At 42.6% G+C, this 21937-nt stretch overlaps 1 protein-coding gene across 1 annotated transcript in view; it reads right to left on the bottom strand.

Annotated features, from left to right (window-relative positions):
* The window catches only part of pax2a (paired box 2a), a gene marked incomplete at its 3' end in the record, with an annotated part of 30459 nt that extends 8993 nt beyond the window's left edge, over positions 1 to 21466 (bottom strand). The window contains exons 1-7 of the mRNA XM_080036921.1: positions 21418 to 21466; positions 19682 to 19847; positions 18346 to 18543; positions 14670 to 14755; positions 14103 to 14222; positions 5048 to 5229; positions 1563 to 1683 (exon numbers count right to left, since the gene is read on the bottom strand). Of these exons, the coding sequence (XP_079893047.1) occupies positions 1563 to 1683; positions 5048 to 5229; positions 14103 to 14222; positions 14670 to 14755; positions 18346 to 18543; positions 19682 to 19847; positions 21418 to 21460 (916 nt within the window). The 5' untranslated portion in view covers positions 21461 to 21466. The remainder of the gene's footprint in view (positions 1 to 1562; positions 1684 to 5047; positions 5230 to 14102; positions 14223 to 14669; positions 14756 to 18345; positions 18544 to 19681; positions 19848 to 21417) is intronic.
* Positions 21467 to 21937: the final 471 nt, after the last annotated feature.

Below are 21937 nucleotides of genomic sequence, written 5' to 3'. Positions count from 1 at the left end.
CCATTTCTGGGGGGCAAAATCTACCTCCCACATATTCAGGACTAAAGAAGGGGTCTTTCTTTTCCCCGTCGCTATGCCTGGACTATAGGGATCATTTGAGAAGGGCCGCACCGCAGTTTTCAATCATGCTGTCCTCCTCTTTACTTACTCTCTCTCTCTCTCCCTCTCTATCACACACACTCTCTTACACACACACACACACACACACACACACACACACACTGGACTCTTTGACTTTGATGCACGCTACATAATTATGGGTGTTTTATTAAAAAGCTAGTTTATTATTCTCGTGGCCATCAGTAGTAAGCCTATAACCTCTCCTGGCCCATCAACCTCGACAGCAGAGCAAAAGAAGCCATAGTGCAATACAGTGGCGGGTTCATATGGGGTTACATGATGATACAGATAGTTAATATACTACAAGATATTCAATACACCGCACCTGCCATTACCTGTTGGCTCTCAGTGGGAGTTGCTATTGAAAACAGCAAGCCAATTCATAGGTTGGAAAAAGAACAAAACTGTAATTTCAGTGGTTCTTTCACAGTCTGGGTCTCTCTCTCTCTCTCTCTCTCTCTCTCTCTCTCTCCACACACACACAGCGTGAGGCAGCCAGCCAGCCCCGGTGCCGTTCCAGCCGCTGTCAATCAACAGGCTATCATGGCCCTTTGATGACAACGTCGTGTCGCGGGCGAGAACAGCAGCTGTCTCTTATGAGAAGTGCTCCCTAGTCAATCTGTTAGCGGGCCAATCCAGGCTAACACAATAGCCAGTTAGGAGCGCCGTGTGAAAGGCCTGTAGGATTTAATGGGCTCAGATGATATATCGCCCTCTCTCTCTCTCTCTCATTCTCTCTCTCTCTCTCATTCTCTCACGTTCAGAAATAAACACACAGTTCTGAGTGCCTCAAAAAGAAAGAAAAGTGGCCCCCGAAAGAGCTTTTTTCATTTGATGATGAGTGTTTCATATCGCTGGACAAATGTGTGCGGCGTAAGGAAGTGGTGGTCAAAATCCTGAGGTAATGATGATGCCATATCATCAAGAGGGTTGATTCCAGTACTTGGGACAAATAGCACATTTTTTTCAAAGTTAATTTGAATGGGTGTAGTGCTTTGATGCTTGAGGGAAGTCTAGAAGGTATTTTTGTGTTTGGTCAGGTGCATTATAGTTGAATAAAAAGCTCACAACTACAACATAGTTCATATGGAGCCTCTGTTGATGATGGTATTGAATTAAACTAATTTATTTTTATATATCAGGGAGATATAACAAAAATGTGGGAAACATTTGGAAAACAAAGGTGAATTTTTGCTACAGTGAGTTGAAAGTTAAAGAAGAAAGAAACGTAGAGTGTTATGCTTGGTCTTGATTTAAGCTCCAAAACTTTAGGAGAGCAGTTGGGGGATATTCCATTGAAACAATATGGAAAGGCTGAGAGCATAGCTACTGTACATACTCGCTATACATGCTTGTGTTTCCGGGGCCCTGGGTTTGACCGCCTTGCTGCTTGATGTACTATCAGCCTTTTAGGGATGAATGTAGCGTGAGTCAGATTGTACCTGTCACAACAGAGTAGCTCTGGGAGACGCTGGAGGCGAGGTCGGAGCTGGCGCTGCTGGCAAGGCTCGGCTTCACGTCTTCTATGCCACCGTTCAGAGATGGGAGCGAGTACTCATTCGCCTGTTTGAGAAAAATACACATATGTTTAGTTTAGTTTATTTCAATCACAGAGCTACACAACAAATGCTAAAATATGTCAACAGAGACGGGAACATGTGAGTAAAGTATCACTCTTTCCTTTATAAAGTTATTTCAAATTCCACCATATTGGGTCATGATATCGCTACATTCAAGCCCACTTTAGGTGCTGTAGATTTAGAGCAGATCCCCCAGTTTAGTAGACAATGTGTGATATACTGTAGGTATGGATATGAAACCCCTGGTGTATCTGACGGAAGCTGTCTGTGATCCTCTCACCGTGTTACCTTGTGAATAATTCCTGTGAATTCTGTGAGTAACACACACACACACACACACACACACACACACACACACACACACACACACACACACACACACACACACACACACACACACACACACACACACACACACACACACACACACACACACACACACACACACACACACACACACGGACTCCCTATATGCTCCCTATATGCTCTACCAGGACCTATGATGTATGCATGCATTAGGGCTTGTCTGAGGAGAAGGCAGGAGAGGGAGAGAGGGATGAGAGAGGGATTGGGGAGAGGAGTGAAAGGACAGGGTGTCAGCTGGCTCTTTGTGCTCCACTGCAGTCATCCCTGTGACCAGTCAAGGGAGGAGACATTCAGGGCTTTGTTACAGGAGAGACATGTGGTCTGTTTTTTTCATTTTTTTTTAAAGGGGAGTACAACCTCAAAAATCAACCTTTGTGCATTTACTTTAGGATGAACACATGCAACTATGGTGATACAATGATACAACAGTGTATGTTGTTTTATACCTTTTATGCATTTATTGGTATTTTTTTTTAACTTAGGTTTTCCCTGGATTTGTTTTCACTAGTGTGGCGCTGCAGCCATCTTTCATGTTTTGCAATTTCTCATGAAAAGAAGCCGTGCTCTGCTGTACTGCTCCTGAAGACTTCATGTAAGGATCAGCAACCGAGTTGACTTTTGAGTACAGTGTTGTCATGATACCAATTTTTTTTTTCCGATATGGGTTTCGATACTTTTCCCCCAAAAAAGGCGAAGCACTGTCAAATGTAATTATTGTTCTTTATTTTTAAGTAGAACCAAAATATAGTGATGCATTTTTCATACTAGCAGAAGCCCTAATTATTTTGGGTTAATATATATTTTGGGTTAATATATATTAGATAATATTTATTATATTTAAGAGACTTATTATCATAGGACTATGTTATGTTATAGGTTAATAATAAAATAAAAATAAAAATGCTGTATAGTTAATTTTTTAATACTTAAGTACCACTGTACTTTTTCAGTACCTGTGTACCGTACAGGACTACTTCAGTCTTTATCCTCTTTAATCTCATATCAAGGCTGTTCTAGCAGCTGTGATTGAATCTTGAATCTTTGTTAATGAGATGACACTTCTTGACCTGACTGTTCTTCTTTGAAAGGATAAGTGTGTGTGCACACATTTGTGTTTTCTATCAAAGTGCTGCGTGTCTGTGTGTGTGTGTGTGTGCATGTGCATCTGTTTGTCTCAATGGTCTGGGGGTCCCACAGGGGGCGAAGCTGGTGACCCCAGTCTTGTCTGCCTCTATCCCAGATAAACTCTAATTGTCTGCTTACAACTGTTCCCTGGCACTGGGCTGGATGTTCGCTTCTATTCCGCGGGGCCTCCGCAGCACAAGGGCCATTTTGTCATGCAGATGGGCTTGTGGGCAGGGCCGGGGCTGGGCGGAGAGGGCGAGTGGCAAGCACAGAGGGCCCTGAATGACCTGACCACATGGCTGCCAGAAGTGTGGGAGGGATGAGGCCCTATTCAGCAAAGGCCTCTTCAAAATGGCTTTTTAATGCACCCGACGCAGACACCAGACAAGCCCCTAATAGCCTAATATCCCCACCTTTTCACCAGTTTACCAAAAGGAGGGGGGTTGTTGGAAACGGGGTGAAAAAGAAGGAGGTGCACACAGAACGAGTGGAAAGCAGCCCTGATTAATATTACATTAAATTAAAACTGATTTTTCTGGACCATTCTGATGCCGTTTTTCTCCCCCCCCCTTCTCCTCCACCTTCCTCTCGCCTTTTTTTAATACCTTCTCCTCCACTCTTTGTGATTGCAAGTCATTTCCAATTGGTTTTGGTATTGATCTTGCCATAGAAATCACTTTGGTAATTAGCTGCATTAGGGCCTGTATAGCAGGCTGAGGGGCTGTCCCTCTGATTTATCGCCGCTGTAATTCGCCGCGATCGCGCAGAGATGAAAATGAACTCAATTAGGGCACTGCACAGGCTGAACGGGCACCCGCATACAGCTCCAATGTAGAAATTAATAGTCCTCTTGTTGTTTAACAGTCTAATGAATGTAAATAAAGGTTATCCGCTGTAATAGGCTGTAGGCTTGTAGGTTGCTTTGAGCAAGAAGTTGCGCCGAGCTTTTTGTCACTTGAATCAGTGCATGTACCAGTTCATTCCACTACCAAGTTAATTCACTATTTAACGCTAGAAATCGATCTCAATTATTTGATTGTTGACTACTAGGACTTAAAGGTGGAGTCAGCGATTCTGGAGAATGCGGGCATGTTGCCAGCTGTGGTGAGCCTTCTTTTTTTACATACCCTTTGTTTACATACCTTTTTACACATCCAAGGCTGTGTAGTAAAACCAGCTTTTTTACAAAAAGTGATTTTGACAAGAAGCGTTCTTTCAGAACCACTGACTCCACCTTTAAAGGTCACATATTATGCTAAATGCACTTTTTAAATGTGTTCTAACATATCCATGGGTCCACGGTGTGCCTAGAGACTGCCAAAATATTAAAGAAAATAACAATCTCTCCTTTTCTCACTCTCCCCCTTTCTGAAACCCCCACCCCTCCCCCCAATATACTCCAGTCAGAATTCTCCTCGTTTCTGACCTCAAAAACTGGAAAGCCAGAAGCTTCCACTGTGCAGCCCACACCCCTATTTCTTATTGGTCCACGGCCCTGACAGACAGAGGGCGAGGCGTATCTGGCTTCGCTTCTGGACAGGGGGCGGGGGGAGCTCAAAGATTGTATAGTTACGAGGGGAGCTGCAGCTCTTTTTAAAAAATAGGCCATTGTGAGATTAGCTGAACATCAGCATAGTACAATAAATTATCTGAAAGTTTTTTTCAGCAAACAATTAAAGAAAAACCTATTAGGGACCACTAAGACCATATAATATGGTGTATAATAGAACCGAAAAGTGTATAATATGGGAGCTTTAAGTCATAGTGATGAACAGTGAAATAATTTATAAGCCAGACACCAAAGTGTCATTGAGCTGTAAATGTCAGGGGGTTGAAGGGAATCTGTCCAAGCTGACCTGTTCTGGTTTGACGTGTTCTGTGTGGGAAGTGGGGAAGACATCGGGGTAAGAGGGGCGTTCAAACACTCGGTCCAGGGCCTCCAGCTGCTGCTGGGTGAAGGCGTCCGCTCGCAGGTGCTTCCTTAAACTCTCCACACTGCCCTGAGAGTCACTGCCCGGGCCTGAGCCATCTGAGCCATCTAGAGAGAGAGGGAGAGGGATGGAGGGCAACAACATTCTACATCAGTTCACAGTCTTCTTACTCATACTGTATTATATTATACTAGGAGGCTAGTAATGTGAGATCTCTGCGTCCCAGTACCCATACTTCCATACTTATGTCAGACAAATATTTAGGATGACCCAATACATGCATGTCAAATGTAGTATGTAAAACAATACCCAGATGTCTTAATATATACAACTGCATTTTGGGTGTGCACTATCCAAACAACCACGAGTTAGTATGTAGTATAGTGAAAAATAAAAAAGTATGTGTTTTGGAACACAGGAATGGTTTCTTCTTTAAGCTCAACGGCCCTGATAGTGATGGCACAAGGAACAGCAATAAATTCAGGTAGACCCACCACCAGCATGTATGGCTTTTATCATCTATCTCTCTCTGTCTTTCACTGTCTCTCCCTCTCTTCCCCTGCTTCTCACATGCATACACTCACTCAAGCCGCTCCCCCCCACACACACCTCTCCTCGTGGCCACCATCAGCGCGGTCATCATGTGATAGGTCTATGGTAATTGATGGATTACCTTCAGTGCAAATATATACTTGTAAAGGGAGAGAGTGTGTGTGTGTGCTTCCGGAAGAGAAAGTAGGGCTGGGCGATTACATACAGAGCCTCCTCATTCTGCCGGGCTGGGAAATGGAGAGCCATTATTTAACTGCACTATTTCCCCCTGAACGTATTACCCTGCCTTCCCTCTCTCTCTCTCTCTCTCTGTCTCTCTCTGTCTATCCCTCTCTCTCTCTCTCTCTCCCTCTCTCCCTCCATCCCCCCTACATATTGCCTTCTGTCTCCTGGAAAAAAACTGAATGGTTGGGTATACTGAGGGCCGAATGAGTATGGGTCGTATAGGGGCAAGCGTATGCATTTCCTCAGTCGGTCACACTCTATATAAACAAATGAGCCTGTGCTTCCCTCGTTCGCCCGATCTCTGACCCTATCAACTCAGGCCCGGGTAGCCAACCACCACCACAACTGCCACCAATGCAGCTCTACCTTTGCTCACACATCAAGTCCTAAACACAGACAGAGAGAGAGAGAGAGAGAAATAAGAAAAATAATTTGCAGGCAAAAATCTCCAGCCAGCATCCCAGGAAGCTCCACTCCACTGCCTATACCTCCCTCTCTTCCCTTCCCTTCCCTATACCAGCGGATGAGGGCTTTAGCTCCCCATACAAATCTGTCATTCTAAATTTGCAGCAGATTATGTTCTCTCCTGGGCGAGCCGGCGGTGATATATGATATGCAAGGCCGCTATTGATTGCCTGATCCGCCGGCAGAGGAGGGGAGGCGAAATGAACTTGGAATGAACATCATGCCTCAACTCATTGTGCGTATAATACTCTACTTAATCCCACATTTTTCTGTGCTATGGAATTCAATTGATCAATCATGTTCCACTGATGGTACCATTTCAGAGGGCGTTATTGCCATTCTGCTCGGCTGCTTGACCTTTTTTCAATGGCTGAGGCCACGGGATGAACCCGGCCCCGACTCGCACCAAGAAATAGATCCATGGGGAGAATTGCAATTGGGTACCAGTGTGTGTGTGTGTGTGTGTGTGTGTGTGTGTGTGTTTCACTGTTAAAATATATCGACTTTAGCTTTGTCTAACAGTTATAAAGGAATCAGTTTTTTTCTCCTGCCACATGTGTTTCTCCTACCATCAGTTAACTACATTTTAGCACTGGCTTCTGTTTCTTTTTTCTTCTTCTTTTTTTTAAACTGCTCCCTAGGGTGGAGGGTTGAGGTTGCTTTGTGGTGGTGATGATGCTGTATGAAACTCAATTGTTGTCTGTGGTACAGAAGAAAATGGAGTCATTAATTACCTTGTATCAGCTGGTCTGAGGAAGAGGCAAGCTAGATCAATAGCAACTGTTTGTCATTCACTATGGAGGAGAATGCTTATATACTCAACAGCCCTTCACACACTTAATCAGGCCTTCTGAACTGGCTTCAAAAAGGACATAAATAGATTCCCATCATAGGATGCATTTTGGCGCAGTTTCTGTGATCTGAATGTAAACAAAAGCGTCGGTACCTAAATCAAAAACCCAATTTCCGAACCTGCTAATTGACCGGGAGGCATTTTTAACAGGGACTAACAAGCAACAAACAACTCAATCTGTATTTACAACACTTAATGACTTTGTCAAATGCAAATGCAAGAAAAATACACACATTTATTTCCATCTCTAACTCAATGAGTAATCATAAAAAAATCATAAAAAAAATATGTGCATAAATTTCACATTTATGCCGGTCAAAAAATTACAGATCTGGCCTTTAAATAGAAATTCTAGTAAAGCGTTTATTTTCCGAATTTGCCATTAGAGGTTCCTGTTTGACATATATCATAAAATAGCTGCAATAAATCAGATTCATCCTTTGACAGTCAGTGTGTCAAGTGGAGTGTGAAGCCCGACTGTCAGATCGTGTGTGTGTGTGTGTGTGTGTGTGTGTGTGTGTGTGCGCCTCATTGACTGGCTTGTTTCATTTTCTCAGTGTTTCTTCAACCCCTTTGGGTGTCTCAGCAGGTATTCTCTTATCGCTCCCACAGCCCCAGCTGACTGCGTCTGTTTGTTTTAGCACCAAAGTGTGAGGAGACACACCGAGATAAGAACAAGACTCTCCAGCGATGACATTCACACACCAACCCTAAAGCAATGTAGCCTACGCTGTGTTAAATACCTTTTTTACATCAGCTTCCACTGACTAGACCGTTTGACCTCATTAAGTCATGTATTCCATTATGATGTTTTCAAACATTTTAATTGGACTGCACTGCCTTGTACCAGCGCCAGAGACAAGCTCTTCTGATTAAGACAACACTTAAAATATGGTGGAAAATAAAAATTTAAAAGTTGGTTCAGATTTTGACTAAAGTGATATTCACACTCAGTCGCTCTTAACCATTTGTACGCCCTAACATGTACAGAGTTAGTTAACCAATGACAGCAGCTACTGTGAGACAGACCACAATGGTATCAAACGCTGCTCTGTTTGTCTTTGTCTCCGAGGGGGATGTTAACGTCCTGCGGTGGCATGTTGGCACTTTATGTCCTTCTTTCATCTCCCCCTGCTCCTCTGATAAGATAAACTCAAGAGGTGAGTGGAGGTGGGGGGCTCGTTTGAAAGGCAAATTAATTCCTACACACTGCCTGACTCTCCCCGTAAATCAGTGGCACGGGGTTTCCCTGAGATCAGAGGCTGTGAGTCCTCTGCTGATAGGTGAAATGATGCTATCGCAAATTGTGCATCATTTGTTGATATTTAAAAAAAATGCAGTTATGCTTGAGAAAAAAAAATAAGGAAAAAAAAAAACGGAGCACAAACAAACTGGTATACCCAGAGGGGGTGAACACTCCTCCCCTGTAAGCTAGCTATATTTATGAAAGCTCTGAAGCGGAAAGGAGAGAGGTGGGGTGGGGGAGAGAAGGAGAGGGAGAGAGAGAGAGAGAGAGAAAGAGAGAGAGAGGCAGCAATACTGCCATGGCTGTTAAGATCCTGTTATGTTGTGGCGTGTTTAAGAGCTTTATTAATTCGATTTAGCACCACCAACCAGTGTACCAACTGTCAGCAGGCACGGCCATGCTTATTTGATATTTGCATTCACTGCCAGCACTGAGGGTGCGTCGATAGTGTTTCTAAAGCACTCTAGTTATTTTATTTACTTTGATTCTAATGGTTAGATCCAGGCCTGTACTATTTTGGATGCAGTTTGTGAGACTTTAATATTAGTAAGAGGGGGGGGGCTGTATATTAGGTGGTAGAGTAAATGAAGTTGAGTGGCTGCTCCTTTCCTCATGTCAGATTGTGCTGTTAAACTGCTCCTGATGTGTGTTTGCTTGGGGTAAAAAAGGTCAATTTGGACAATTTGGTCAATTTCATCCGTCAAAACTGTTTTATTGAACTGATGGTACATTTTTCAAACGGCAAAAAACTCAATTTGATCAAATCAAAATATGCCAACGAACCAGAAATATAGAGCAGATTGCTGCATTATAAACAAGAAAAATCTAACTTAATTTTTTTTCAATACTTAAATGCTTTAATTTACTTTGGAAACAAGCTTAAACACTCTTCTTGTCGCTTTGTTTTAATCAAATAATGTTTTCAGGACTCAACTAGCCTATATAGACACAAATGACTTCATAAGAAGAATATTTTTGCTCCTCTTCAGCTCCATTCCCATCTCTTATTCTTCTTTGTCCTCCTTTTGCTTTCATCCCTATATACCCTCCTCTGGACCAGTCTGTCGTTTAGCGTTGCCCAACACCGCGTGGCGAGTATTTGTGGAAATGCAATTAACGTATCCCCTCTTTTCTCTTGCCGTTTTCTCCCTCCTCGAGCTGAGTAATGCATCGCTCCATTAATTCTCGCCATCGCTGCCCGTAATTGACTTTCTTCTCCGACATGATTCTTCTCTGTTGAGTGAATACCCTCTCCTTATATACAGTGTATATATATTTCTGTGACGAACCTCATTGTATATTGTTGACAACTATATGTGTGGGGTCTCGGCGGCCATGTTGCCGAATGCAAACGGTGAACCCACAAGACTGGGATTCGATAAGAAATGTAATGTTTGAAGAGAAAGAACGACAGAGATAGAGGAGAGAAAGAGGAGGGGTAGAAATGCTATGTCGCCCCTTTTGTGTCCTGCTCTACTGTCGGGAACCCTAACAGCTTCTTGTCTCTATGTTACGCTCTGTGGCCCCTCTCAAACCTGGGCTTTTCTCTCTCTTACACACACACACAGACACACAGACACACAGACACACACACACACACACACACACACACACACACACACACACACACACACACACACACACACACACACACAGCATCAGGGCCATCATGGCACCGCTCATGATTCCATTTATTTCTGCCTCCGCTTCTGGATGCATTTATTTTCTAAAGTGATCCTCTATTGACTCATTGTCATGGACTGGCTTGACTAGCCAACCAGTGTGTGGTGCCCAGGTTCAGATCCATACGACTAACTGATTTAAACTCCACAAAATGGGTCATGTGGTGTGTTCAAAGATCTACACACACACACACACACACACACACACACACACACACACACACACACTGGACAATCTCCCGAAAGGGGCCAAATATCAAATATGAACAAATCAAAACAGCGGCTGTATTTATTTTTCCTGGACCTATTGAGCGAGGTTGATATGACTTTCGGCTGCTGTGTGCGATCGTTTTTTTTTTTTTATGTCATGAATGAACAACCTGCTAGGCATTATTTTTTTCTCTCCCCACTCACACACTCATCAGCTCTTTCGACACTCATCCCACACACCCACGCTACAATCACAAGTTATGACCTTTGCTTTCTATGGCTAATTTATCACTGTGTGCTCCCTACTGCCTGTCCTCCCCACAGCTCTGTCCAGCGATGAGAGAAACACACAGGTCACATCAACCTGACTCGCTATACAGCAGCTAGGTCAGCAGCAACCTGTCACTCTGTTCAAGACTTGAATATAGACAAAACACTGACCCTGCTTTCCAAACACATTCTTTTCTACTATACTGCATACTAAAAAAAAATGCAGGTTCCCATACTGCAAAACACAATTGGATGTATTAGCATTTCATCCAAAATAGACAACCAGTAACAGCATGTAAGTCACATGATATTTACTGTAGCTAAAACATCTAGTTAGAGAATTCGACTGAGAGGCCCAAAACTTTTCAAATGAGCAAGTGGACTTCTAGCACTTACAAAAAAAACTCATTTGACAATCACACAGCAATTGTCACCAAACCCTCTCTGCCTTTTCTGTCTTGGCTTCCACTTCCGCCATAGCTTTAAATGACTGGAGTGAGTGAGTGAGAGCATGCTGTACAACAGGCTAATTTCCCCCCTACACTATTAATGCATTTGGCAGGAACAACATTCCATTTCCTGTAATGAGATACACAAATAAATCTGGCTATGGATAGATTCAGGGTTGGGTGGTGGCTGTGGTGATGTTTGGAGGTGTGTGTGGGTTTGGGGGGGGCGGCGGGGGGGGCAAAGGAGGAGAGTGCATTGAGACGCATTCTCCCAGCACTGGCATAATTGGTATCGCCGCTTGCAGACATGCGAACCAATCTCTCCGCAGATAGGGCTGTGAGACTCTCTCTCTCTCTTCCTCCCCCTTAAGGCTATTTCTTTTGTCTTTTCGATAGCTTGCACATCCAAGATAGAGGGGAGGGGAAGGAGGGGAGATGTTAATTTGTGAATTAATAGCTTTCCTCTGCAGAATTGCAAATTCTTTTTAAATGTCACTATGTTCACTATACTGTGTGAGGAGCATCTGAAGCCAAAGAGTTACAAACACACACAGGCACATCACCGCACATAGGTGTGTGTGTGTGTGTGTGTGTGTGTATACGCATGCACAATCCCTAAAACTAATCCTTGCTCAACTATCATTGAGCCTGCCAAAGCTTCCCTCCTTCCCCTCACAAAGACACTTTTTTCCCCCTTCATTCCCCTGCTCCTGTATCTCTCTTTTTCCTCATCCTGTCTTCACTCTAGGCCGGCCAGTGTAACATGCTACTTTTAATTTGCAGTAACACATGACAAGGACAGATTAATGGCTCTTATGGCACCTGTGTCCCTGAAGCTCGTCTTCCCCGGGCCCGGTGTACATAACGCGTGTCACACTACATTATCTCTACAGCCCTCCAGTAATGGGGACCTTTCTCTTCCTCAAAGGGCAAACCGCTGCTGACTTCAGCCACAGCAGGATCACACACACACACACACACACACACACACACACACACACACACACACACACCATCAACATCGCAACACCAGACAAGGAATTTGCAACGTTTTTGTCATTTACATCATAGGAACAATGGACGCACAATCAGGTGACATGCAACACAATCTAGGTGTTATTTACTGTATCTACATAACAGTAATCATTTAAACATATTAGCAGGTTACTTTCTGCTGAGACGGTCATAACTAGCTTTGGTGCAATAGATGGTCTGCCTGCAGCTGAGGCCATCACTTTAGCTTCACTTTTGTTTTGCGAAATAATAACGGCCCGCATATAAATGTGGGCCATAGAACTGTACCTTTAATAACCAAACACAAGAACTGCGGGTGGTTTCTTAACAGCACAACTTAAGGGGAAATTCTAAACGAAAAATATCATTTAGTTTACAATAAAATTGCACCTTGTAATTGAAAATCCACAGGTGACTTTTTGCCCAATAACGATTCTAAATCGGCTACACTGTGCATTACTGTATATTGAACTGAATGTCATTACATGGAAAATAGGATTTTCTACAGTCACTTTAGCTTCATTTATTTTTAATTTTCCCAGGAGATTATTTATCGGAAAAAATCTTCCCCGCCTCACCCCCCATAAACCCACAACCCACCACAATAGCAGAAAAAACAGTAATTGAAAGGGATAGTTTTGTGATCTTATTGACCAAAGAAAAAAAAGACGGTTGTCTAAATACTTCAACTTACAATGTCCTATTTTCCTTCCATCCATGTGGTTTCCAGTCCAGAGAACTAAAGAGACAGAAACAGAAAAGAAGGAAGTGGCCTGTTTTGATCAGTGCTCTTTGAAATCATTTTCAACCATATCATCCCATCAGCCACAGTGCCACACACACGCACACACCTACGCACAAGCACACGCACAGAAACACACACACGCTCGGACACACAGTCATACACACACACACACACACACACACACACACACACACACACACACACACACACACACACACACACACACACACACACACACACACACACACACACACACATACATGGTCATACACAGTCGGCGACACAGAAACACACACAGTTGCTGACACAAAAAAAACAGGCTCGCATACACAGAAACACTTATGCACACACACACACAGTGACGCACACACACGCAAGCACACGGGCACACATGCACACACGCGCAGTCCCCCTCCCTGCCGCCACCGGTCTGTTCCTACACCTGTTCAGGCCTCCACCAGGGACATGTTAATTCATAGGCATTAAAAAAGCCAATTGTTTGCAAAACCGATAATCTATTAGCCCTCAGGCAGTGTGTGTCCACTCTCTTGCCTTGCCTTGCCTAGGAATGAGAAATTCTGGCTTGGACCGGCTAGGCTTCCACTTAATCTTTGAGCATGTATAGCTCTATTTTCTTGCCAGTCCCCTGGTAGTGAATAGTCTAGTAAACAGTCCCACAAAAAATATACTCTTGTTATTTAATGTTTAAATGCTAGTTCAGCGCCACATAATGACATGTTATTCAGTCATGATGTATTTATATATGTTCTGTATATAGCACTGTGTATTCCATGACTCACTGGTAGAGATATCATGCTAGAGATTCACTACAGAGCTACTTTTTCTGCCATTTGTTACCTTATAAAAATAAAAGCTGATACCTTGCCAGGGGGGATTACTGTTGTATGAAAGCTAAATGGGACATCTATAGTACATGTCTAAAGCTGGTATACAATTGAGATGCAGCCCTGTAAGAGTATATGGTAAAAGTTAGGGCATCCGAAAAACTGATTGAATTGCAACACTCTCTCAACACTCGGTATACAACATAACAAGTCACTGGAGACATCACACAGAAACACTCTTGGCTGCAGCGCTGTCATAAACCCTGTCTTCCTCACACGCACACACACACACACACACACACACACACACACACACACACACACACACACACACACACACACACACACACACAGAAAAAGTAGGAGACGAGTGGTAGAGAATTAAAAGGATGGAAAACAAAGGGATCTTGTGTGTCTCCCTTACCTTCGTCTCGTTTCCTCTTCTCGCCGTTGGAGCGAGGGATACCCAGAATGCCGTTGATGGAGTAGGATCCTACGGGATCGTTAGAGGCGCTGGACACTGGGGGTGAGGCTGTGTTGGGCACTGATGGAGAAAGCATCGGGTTAGACTGTGTCTGTGTGTATATATTTGTACAACTATTTTTGTGAAACCAATTTGAGTTTTAATGTGGACATTTTGGCTGTTTCTCACTTTTGGGACAGGCCTTTAAAAACTGTTTGATAGTTAACACTAAGGTATGAATTAGGTTTATAAAGAGGGTTAATGTGAGGTTTTAGCTTTGATGGTTAGGGTAAGGCGCAAGTGTGTGTGTGTGTGTGTGTGTGTCGGTACAGTATGCAAGTGTCTGACTCATTGTTGTGTTCATAACAGGTGCATAATGTTCCTTTTGTGGAAATATGCATGCCTTGTATGTGTACTTGCCTCGATTGGCTCAATTGACTGTTCTGAAACCTGTGTGTGTGTGTATGTGTGTGTGTATGTGTGTGTGTGTGTGTGTGTGTGTGTGTGTGTGGCCTCATTCTCGCTCACCTATGGTGTGTCCGGGCGGGGAGAGGGTTGTGATGGATCCGTCAGGGGACGGGTGGAACTGCTGCTGGACTTTGGTGCGGATAATCCTGGCAAAGTGAACAACAGACACGGATCAATCAATACACCGCTTCAAGAGCGATGGAGATTTCACACCATAGCCCAAGCCAACCCAGGGACACTAAACACATCAGCACATCAGGTCCACTTTGCGCCCGTGCATGTACAAGTGCTCCCATCGTTTTGGGGGCCGCTTGTATGTATCCTCATATTCAGGCCCCCTCTGTCACAAATAGCCAATCCCAGGGCTTTAGGGCCAATCTCTCTGCTCCTGTGTTGAGGCTGAATAGGTGGCTGCCCCCTGAGATTGTGAATTCAATCTAGCTGGATTTCTGGAGGTTAGAAATATGATAAAGTCCCCAGCACAGCCAGTAAAGATGTGATGTGGCGGGAAAGTCTTCATTGCACTTTGGTCTGAATGATCTTGCAAACAAAGCATGAAATCACATCAATTCACCTCAATGATGGGCTTCACTGGCTCTACCTGGCCAACTCTAATAATCCCCCTCTCCGGCTCCACACGCCTTGCTCTCTCTCTCTCTCTCTCTCTCTCTCTCTCTCTCTCCCAACCCCAACCCCTGTTTCTCATTTCTCTCTTTTACTGTACTTTACAACGTCTGTCTTTCAAATCCCCCATCACTTCTTTCACCGCTTTCTCTCTTCACTCTTCATTTTCTTCAATTTTTTCTCTCTCCCTGTATTCTCTCCCCGCTCGCCCTCTCTGGAGTCTGTTGTAGGTTTTGGTTTTTGTTGTTGTTTTTGTTGTTGCTCAGTGTAGCACATACTGTAGTTATCCTCCAGACCCACTGAAGATCAGAGTTTATTGATTTGGACTCCGGAATAGGAAAAAGTTGAGAACGAAATGGCATCATGGAACAGCCAATGTGAATGGTGATCCACAAATTACATGTGACAGTCAAAGCAATAGTGTCTTATTGGGCCAAACTGAGACCAATGTAAATTTAATTCAGTGGTGCACTTAATACATATACTGTAAATATACAAAGGCAATACTCAAAATAATCATAACACTTGAAATTGGAGTCCTCAGAGTTTTGGGTTACATTTATAAGCATCATGATTGCTAAAATGATTGTAGCAAAACAGAACGGTACAGTGGGATTTGCACACATGCCCAACTTTGCCTCTTATGGGACGTGATCGCATTACATTATTAAACCATGACTATGGTAATCTTTTGATTGACGGACGAACATGAGATCATTGAATAACAGGCAGCGTTGTGTGTACAGACAAGAAATCCCACATGGCAGCTCCTTCTCACTGGAGAGAGAGGTGTGACAAAAACAGACTTTTACAGACTGCAGATGAGGCAAAGCGACGCTCACATGTGTGTGTACTCGCAGCATCCAGTAAGACACTCTGAATCAGGCCTTCATAGGGTTAACTTCCTCAGGGGCTAAATAAAAAAAAATGTACATCAGACTGTTTTCATTCTCCTCGCTATCTCATGTGTCCTCCATACTCTCTCTCTCTCCCCTTCAGGCAGGGCAACAAAGGCATCTCCAGAACACACACATCAATATTTTATTTGAATTTCTAACATCTCACCACAACAGTTATCTGACCTCATGACTCGAGGGAGCCTCATAAATTCAAGGACTTTGTTTCAAGTCTGCGTTGTTGATATTGAATAAGCAATTCGGATGGGTGAATTAACGACTTTGGGTGTTTGAATGTTGTGAGAAGAAGAAAAAAATAAACTCCAAAGAAAAGATTAAAATGTGGATCAATATGATTTGAAAGACGCTTATAGGGGACCTTATAACGCATGAGGTCATACTACGCCTGTGTGTGTCCACTGGATGAGGTGCTCCTCTCAACAAAGACAAAGTGCAACCCAGTCTCTGTGTAATCTTTAATAATTCATGCAGGAAAAATGTGTTTAAAGCCAGGACATCCTCTTTAGTCAACGGGGCAAGAGGTCAGCCCCTTAACCGCACACACCACCAGGGGGTCCACTCTCTCTTTCTCTAAACTTCTCTTCCACAACTCTCTACCTCCTCCACATCTTTCCCAATCCTCCCTTTAAGGTCGGTAGTAAGACACAAAAACAACATAAGCCATTTAAAAGCACAGGCAACTTTGACTGTTTGTTGCTTTTTATACAGATCTCAAAACACTTTGTACAATTTTTTCATAGGCTACTGAAAAAAAAATATGAATAAAACTTTTCTTCAATGCAACTATAATACAATTCAAACGTGAATTCTTTATATTGTTATGTTGTGATTGATAAGGCCATGCTTGGAGAGAGAGAGAAAAATGCAGCTTTGGGTATTGTAACAAGGCCTGATTAATAAGTTAATCATTAATAAGTTGTCCAACTTAGTTTCAAAGGACAATTTCCCCTTCCAACAAAACCAGGTGGATCATCAGAAATTGTTTTCTAAAATAAACACATAAAACATTGCCTCAATGCACCACTGAAGATATTTATATTGACTTCATGAGCAACAGGTGAAAACGGAGGACTGCGCCCAAAAAATTCCACCACGGCATATTTTTTTAAATATCTAGTTCAATATTGTTGTTTTTGTAAAGATCTATCCATCTCGCGCATTTAGCTGGATGTGTTATGAGACTCTCTCCTCAGCTCATTAAAATGTAATGCCGATGACCAGCTCTCTGGAACAGTGCCTCCTAACCAAAGTTCATCACTCGCTGCCACTATGGGACTATTTTTTTCCTTCACTTTTGCATCGGCGTCCCTCTGTCCTCTAAAGAGACTTTGTCCACTGCACGAGGAAAAGGGAAGGTGTAGGATGTCTATCTACTGCTTTAGCTGCTTCAACAGAAACTCTTTTATAGTCCATTTATACTCAGACATACATTATTTTAAAACGGGAATAGTCTATAGATTTCTAGATTTTTTTCTGCGTCATTAAAACTAATTATATTATGATTTATTATTTTCATTATAAATAGCATATGTGATTAAACCCGGAATAATACAGAATTGTCCAATCCCACTACAAGCCGAGTAAATGTGTGATATGCTGTCGCTCCACATGCTCCTCCGGTGTTGGAAAACAGAGCAATTGCTTGGCAATAAAGAGGCTGCTGCTGCTGCCGCCTCTGTCGCAGTGTGGTGGTCCGCGTATTGAACGACTGTGTTGGGTATTTCCCTCTCGCTCTGGATCTGGTTACGCGGTATCGATCGGTTTTTATCGAGACAGATGTGATTCTCCGTGGCTCCCGCGCTGCCTGTGTTGTGGAGGGCCGCGAGAGGGGGGGATTGAATTGCACCTTGTGAGACCACCCCGGATAGACTCGGCAGGAACAACTGACTATAGTTCAGCCTTGTATGTGATGATAGAAAAAAAAGAAGCTACCTGCTCTTTTACGGAGCTGATTTACGCACAGCAAATGGCAAGGATGGTTCCACTTTTTTGAGACTCTTCTTTTGTATTTGTATTACCCTAACATTTCCTCTTATAACATGAATGCACATATTTAGATAGTAGTATTCTTTTTAAAGCTAGTTTTTAGAATGCATTTAGAATTTAGAATGCATTTACGCGCATTGGAACAATTACGCACGCGTTTTTAAAATAACAAAGTAGCCTACAATTTAAAAAGTGTTATTTCTTCCTACCTGTTGATGGATGAAACGCTGGGGACTGTGTCATTGTCGCAGACGGCCTCGGCCAGTAGTCGGTCCCTTATCTCCCAGGCAAACATGGTTGGATTCTGGCGCTTGTAATCAGCAATTTTATCCACCACTTTGGGAGTCGCGACCTTTGGTTTGGAGCCTCCAATGACTCCTGGTTTAATACTGCCGGTTTCGTAGTACCTGCATGGGGGACAGAGCGAGTGTTCCTGAATGGATACTTCCTTCATTTCAACAATCCAGTCTGATTGATGGGGGAAAAAAGTGTCCTACATTTTTTTTCCGCCGTTCTTCTGCAGATACGGGTGGGGCAAACTATCACCTAAACAATATGATGGCGGCTATAATGTATTAATTGGTCTGGTTGTGTGCTGTTCTATATGGCCTTAATTGAGTGTCAACTGGTAGGTGAACAAGGGCGGATTTTTTTTTTAACGAAAAGCAGTGTAATTAAAATCACACAATATTGAAGCAGTGAGACGGACAGAACAAAGCACAGTTTGGACCTCATCATTTCCAGTTTCCATGAGCTTATACAGCAGCATGCACGACATGCCACCATGACCTATTGGTTACAAATTAAAATGTTGGCGACAAAAACATTCAGTGTGTGTGAAATGAAATACCTCTGAAATGCCTTCTGATAGCTGAAAAAAATATATTTCAAAATATTATCTCACAGCATTTTTGCTCTGAAGTAAAATGATGTAGACCTATTTTTTTTTTACAGGTTTCAAAATAAACTTTTCACTGATGGAAAAAAATATATAGGAACGTAAAGTATATGTTCTCCTATTTATGGCATTTTCTAATGTTTTATGTCACTCAAAGGTGACTTTATAGTGGCCGTAAAAAACGTGAGGGGGGTGTTTTTGTTAATCTGCGAGTAATGCTCTAAATGTGTGTCTAAAAACTCAGTTTTCAGATGACATGATCACGGTAGCCTGCTGTATGCACTTTATCTTTTCCTATAATATATTACTACAGCCTCATATTCTTCTGGGATATTTTTTTTATTTTATCCTGAATGTTTTTTAGCTGTACAATTTCTTTCAAAAATGTATTTCATGAATATGACGCATTTCCTCTTGCAAAGGCATTTGATGGATAGAAAAAATCTCGGACGCAGAACTGCTGTGTTCAAGCAAAAAAATAAAAAATAAAAAAAATGACCTGCCTATATATAACCGATGACTGAGGCTGAAATAGAGCTTGGTGCGGCATATATACGGAGCTATCGAAGATTGATGTTTGACACACAGCAGCAGTAGGGCTCTTGACTGTTTTGGTATATAGTGGATGTGGATCCCCCTCCTTTTACCTGCCGAGTATTTTGCTGACACAGCCGTGACTGACCCGTAGCTGTCTGGAGATGTCGCACGGCCGCACGCCCTGGTGCGCCAGCTCCACGATCCGCTGCCTCACCACGTCCGGGAGGGGTCTGCCGTTCACAAAGACCCCGCCGAGCTGGTTCACCCCGCCGTGCCCTGCGTGGGAAACAACAGCAGCACAGGAGGAGCATAACATTACATACCTGAAGCTGACATGTAGGGCGGACATGCACGTGGACTGGAAGTGGACTCGTCTTGGGGCTATTTTTTATTTATGTGGGGGACATCTAGATTCTAGGCTAAGTGTTTATTTTTTAAATTTAAACGGGGAAATCACATTGCTGTTAACATACATGCTTGTTATTTTATTCGTGTGGGCAGAGATCTAGTCTGTGTTCTTATTCTTATCTAAAAGGTTCAATCAAATTGCTGTTAATACACACATTTAGCCTACAGTTTCAAGTATAGTGTAATAATACACACACTTATCGCCTAAGCACAGACATATTTTTATTTTGTCCAACAGCCTTTTTTTGCTGAATGAATTCTAAAACCTATATTTTATTTAATCAGTGGAATTCGAAATGATAATAATAATATTTAATAAAAACAATAATTGTTATTTAAAACACATTGAATCGTCCCGGGAGTCAATTTCAAGTAGGACTGTGTTGTTTTACAAATTTATAAAATATGCCTATATAAACCAAATAAAACAAGCAATATTGAAAAATAGAATAAGTAGCCCTAGTTCTTTTGACAGCCAATAATAATACAATATAAAACTCCTCTCTCCCTGTAACATTGGCTTGACAGTATTTTCCAGGAGCATCCCCTCCACTGCAGCAGCCTAACACATGTCGCAGATATTACGTTTCAACCTGTTTAATTTTCCTCGCACAATTATTGTAAATAATTAAAACGAGCTTTGATAACTCATATTACAAACGCGGATGGTGCGAATGGGTAGGAGTAAATAATTTACACACAGTCCGGGTCTCCTTTACCCATATCGTATGGGAAGGAAATCATGGAATAAAATAACATTTAGAGCAAATTTGTTTCATTTTTCGACCCCCCCACTAGTTTAATTCCGAACTGCTAAAAATCTAAAGTGAGAGATGTTTAAACGAAGTGACACGTTTTTACGTCCATTTGCACACAACGTGCTCCTGTCTCTAGAGTTATTTCACAGGCAATAAAAGCTTTGTATTTAAATTGGGGAGTTTTCTATTTTGACACTTAGAAGGGGAATGTAGCTCAAGCCAGCCCACGTTTTCTCATGAATCCACCTCAATAAAAGATTTACACAGTATAATCCTGAGAAAATATGAATGACAACAAACCTCCCCAGTGGCACATGTGCTCTGAAAAATAAAGGGGAAATATTCCTGTTTTAAAACATTTTACGATCAATCTATCAACATTTTCTCTAATAAATCTATTTTACTGTCATTTATTTAAGACTACATATACTGACACATTTAGTCATTGAGACTAACTATATTTAAAGGTACAATGATAAAACGTTGGCACATAACGTGCCTCAATGGAATTAAAATGAAAAGAATTACAGTAGAAAACTTTTCTACATTTTTTAAATTTCTAACCGCATGTTTCCTTTGTAAATGTAGCCACAGTCTTTGCGAACATCTAATTCGTGCAGGAATGACAAATCTCACCATAGAAATGTTTTGGGCTATAAACTCACATTCACTATACTCACGGTGCATCGCAGAGAAGGGGTCGGCTTTGCAGTGAATATCCATGGGATAGCAAAGGAAAGAAAGGTAATCGACTGAGGTCGCCGTTTCGCCTTGGTGGTGCAGCTTTTAAAGGGATAAAAAAAAAGCAAAATAGAGGATTTCTATTTTGGCGTAAAACAGTCCAGTGTCCGTGTGGGAAGAGTCCGCAGTCAACAACTTCTCCGGGGCGATTCTAAGTAAGTTTTCCTCGAGCTCAAAGTGTCTGAAGTGAAAAAGTCTGCAGCAGAATCGGCTGTCAGGTGCAGAGCGTGACCCACGCTTGTGCCAGAGCGCACCAGTCGCGGCAACAACATTGACTCAAATCGGGTCACAGTTGTTCGTCTTTAAAGGACATCGTGAGAAAAAAACGAAAGTGTTATAGCGTATATATAGCTGGGTGTTCCAAGGGTTCCTCACGGCCGAAAAATCCCTCTCCTCTGTCGGCGTGTAGGAGCAGCAGCGGCGGGCTCTCTCGGTGCTTTAATCAGATAGGGGCGGAGA

This window comes from Ammodytes marinus, assembly GCF_949987685.1.
Source record: "Ammodytes marinus genome assembly, chromosome: 11".
NCBI lineage: Eukaryota > Metazoa > Chordata > Actinopteri > Uranoscopiformes > Ammodytidae > Ammodytes > Ammodytes marinus.
Note: the sequence above shows the minus strand (reverse complement) of the source record. Positions and strands in the feature narration are given on the sequence as shown.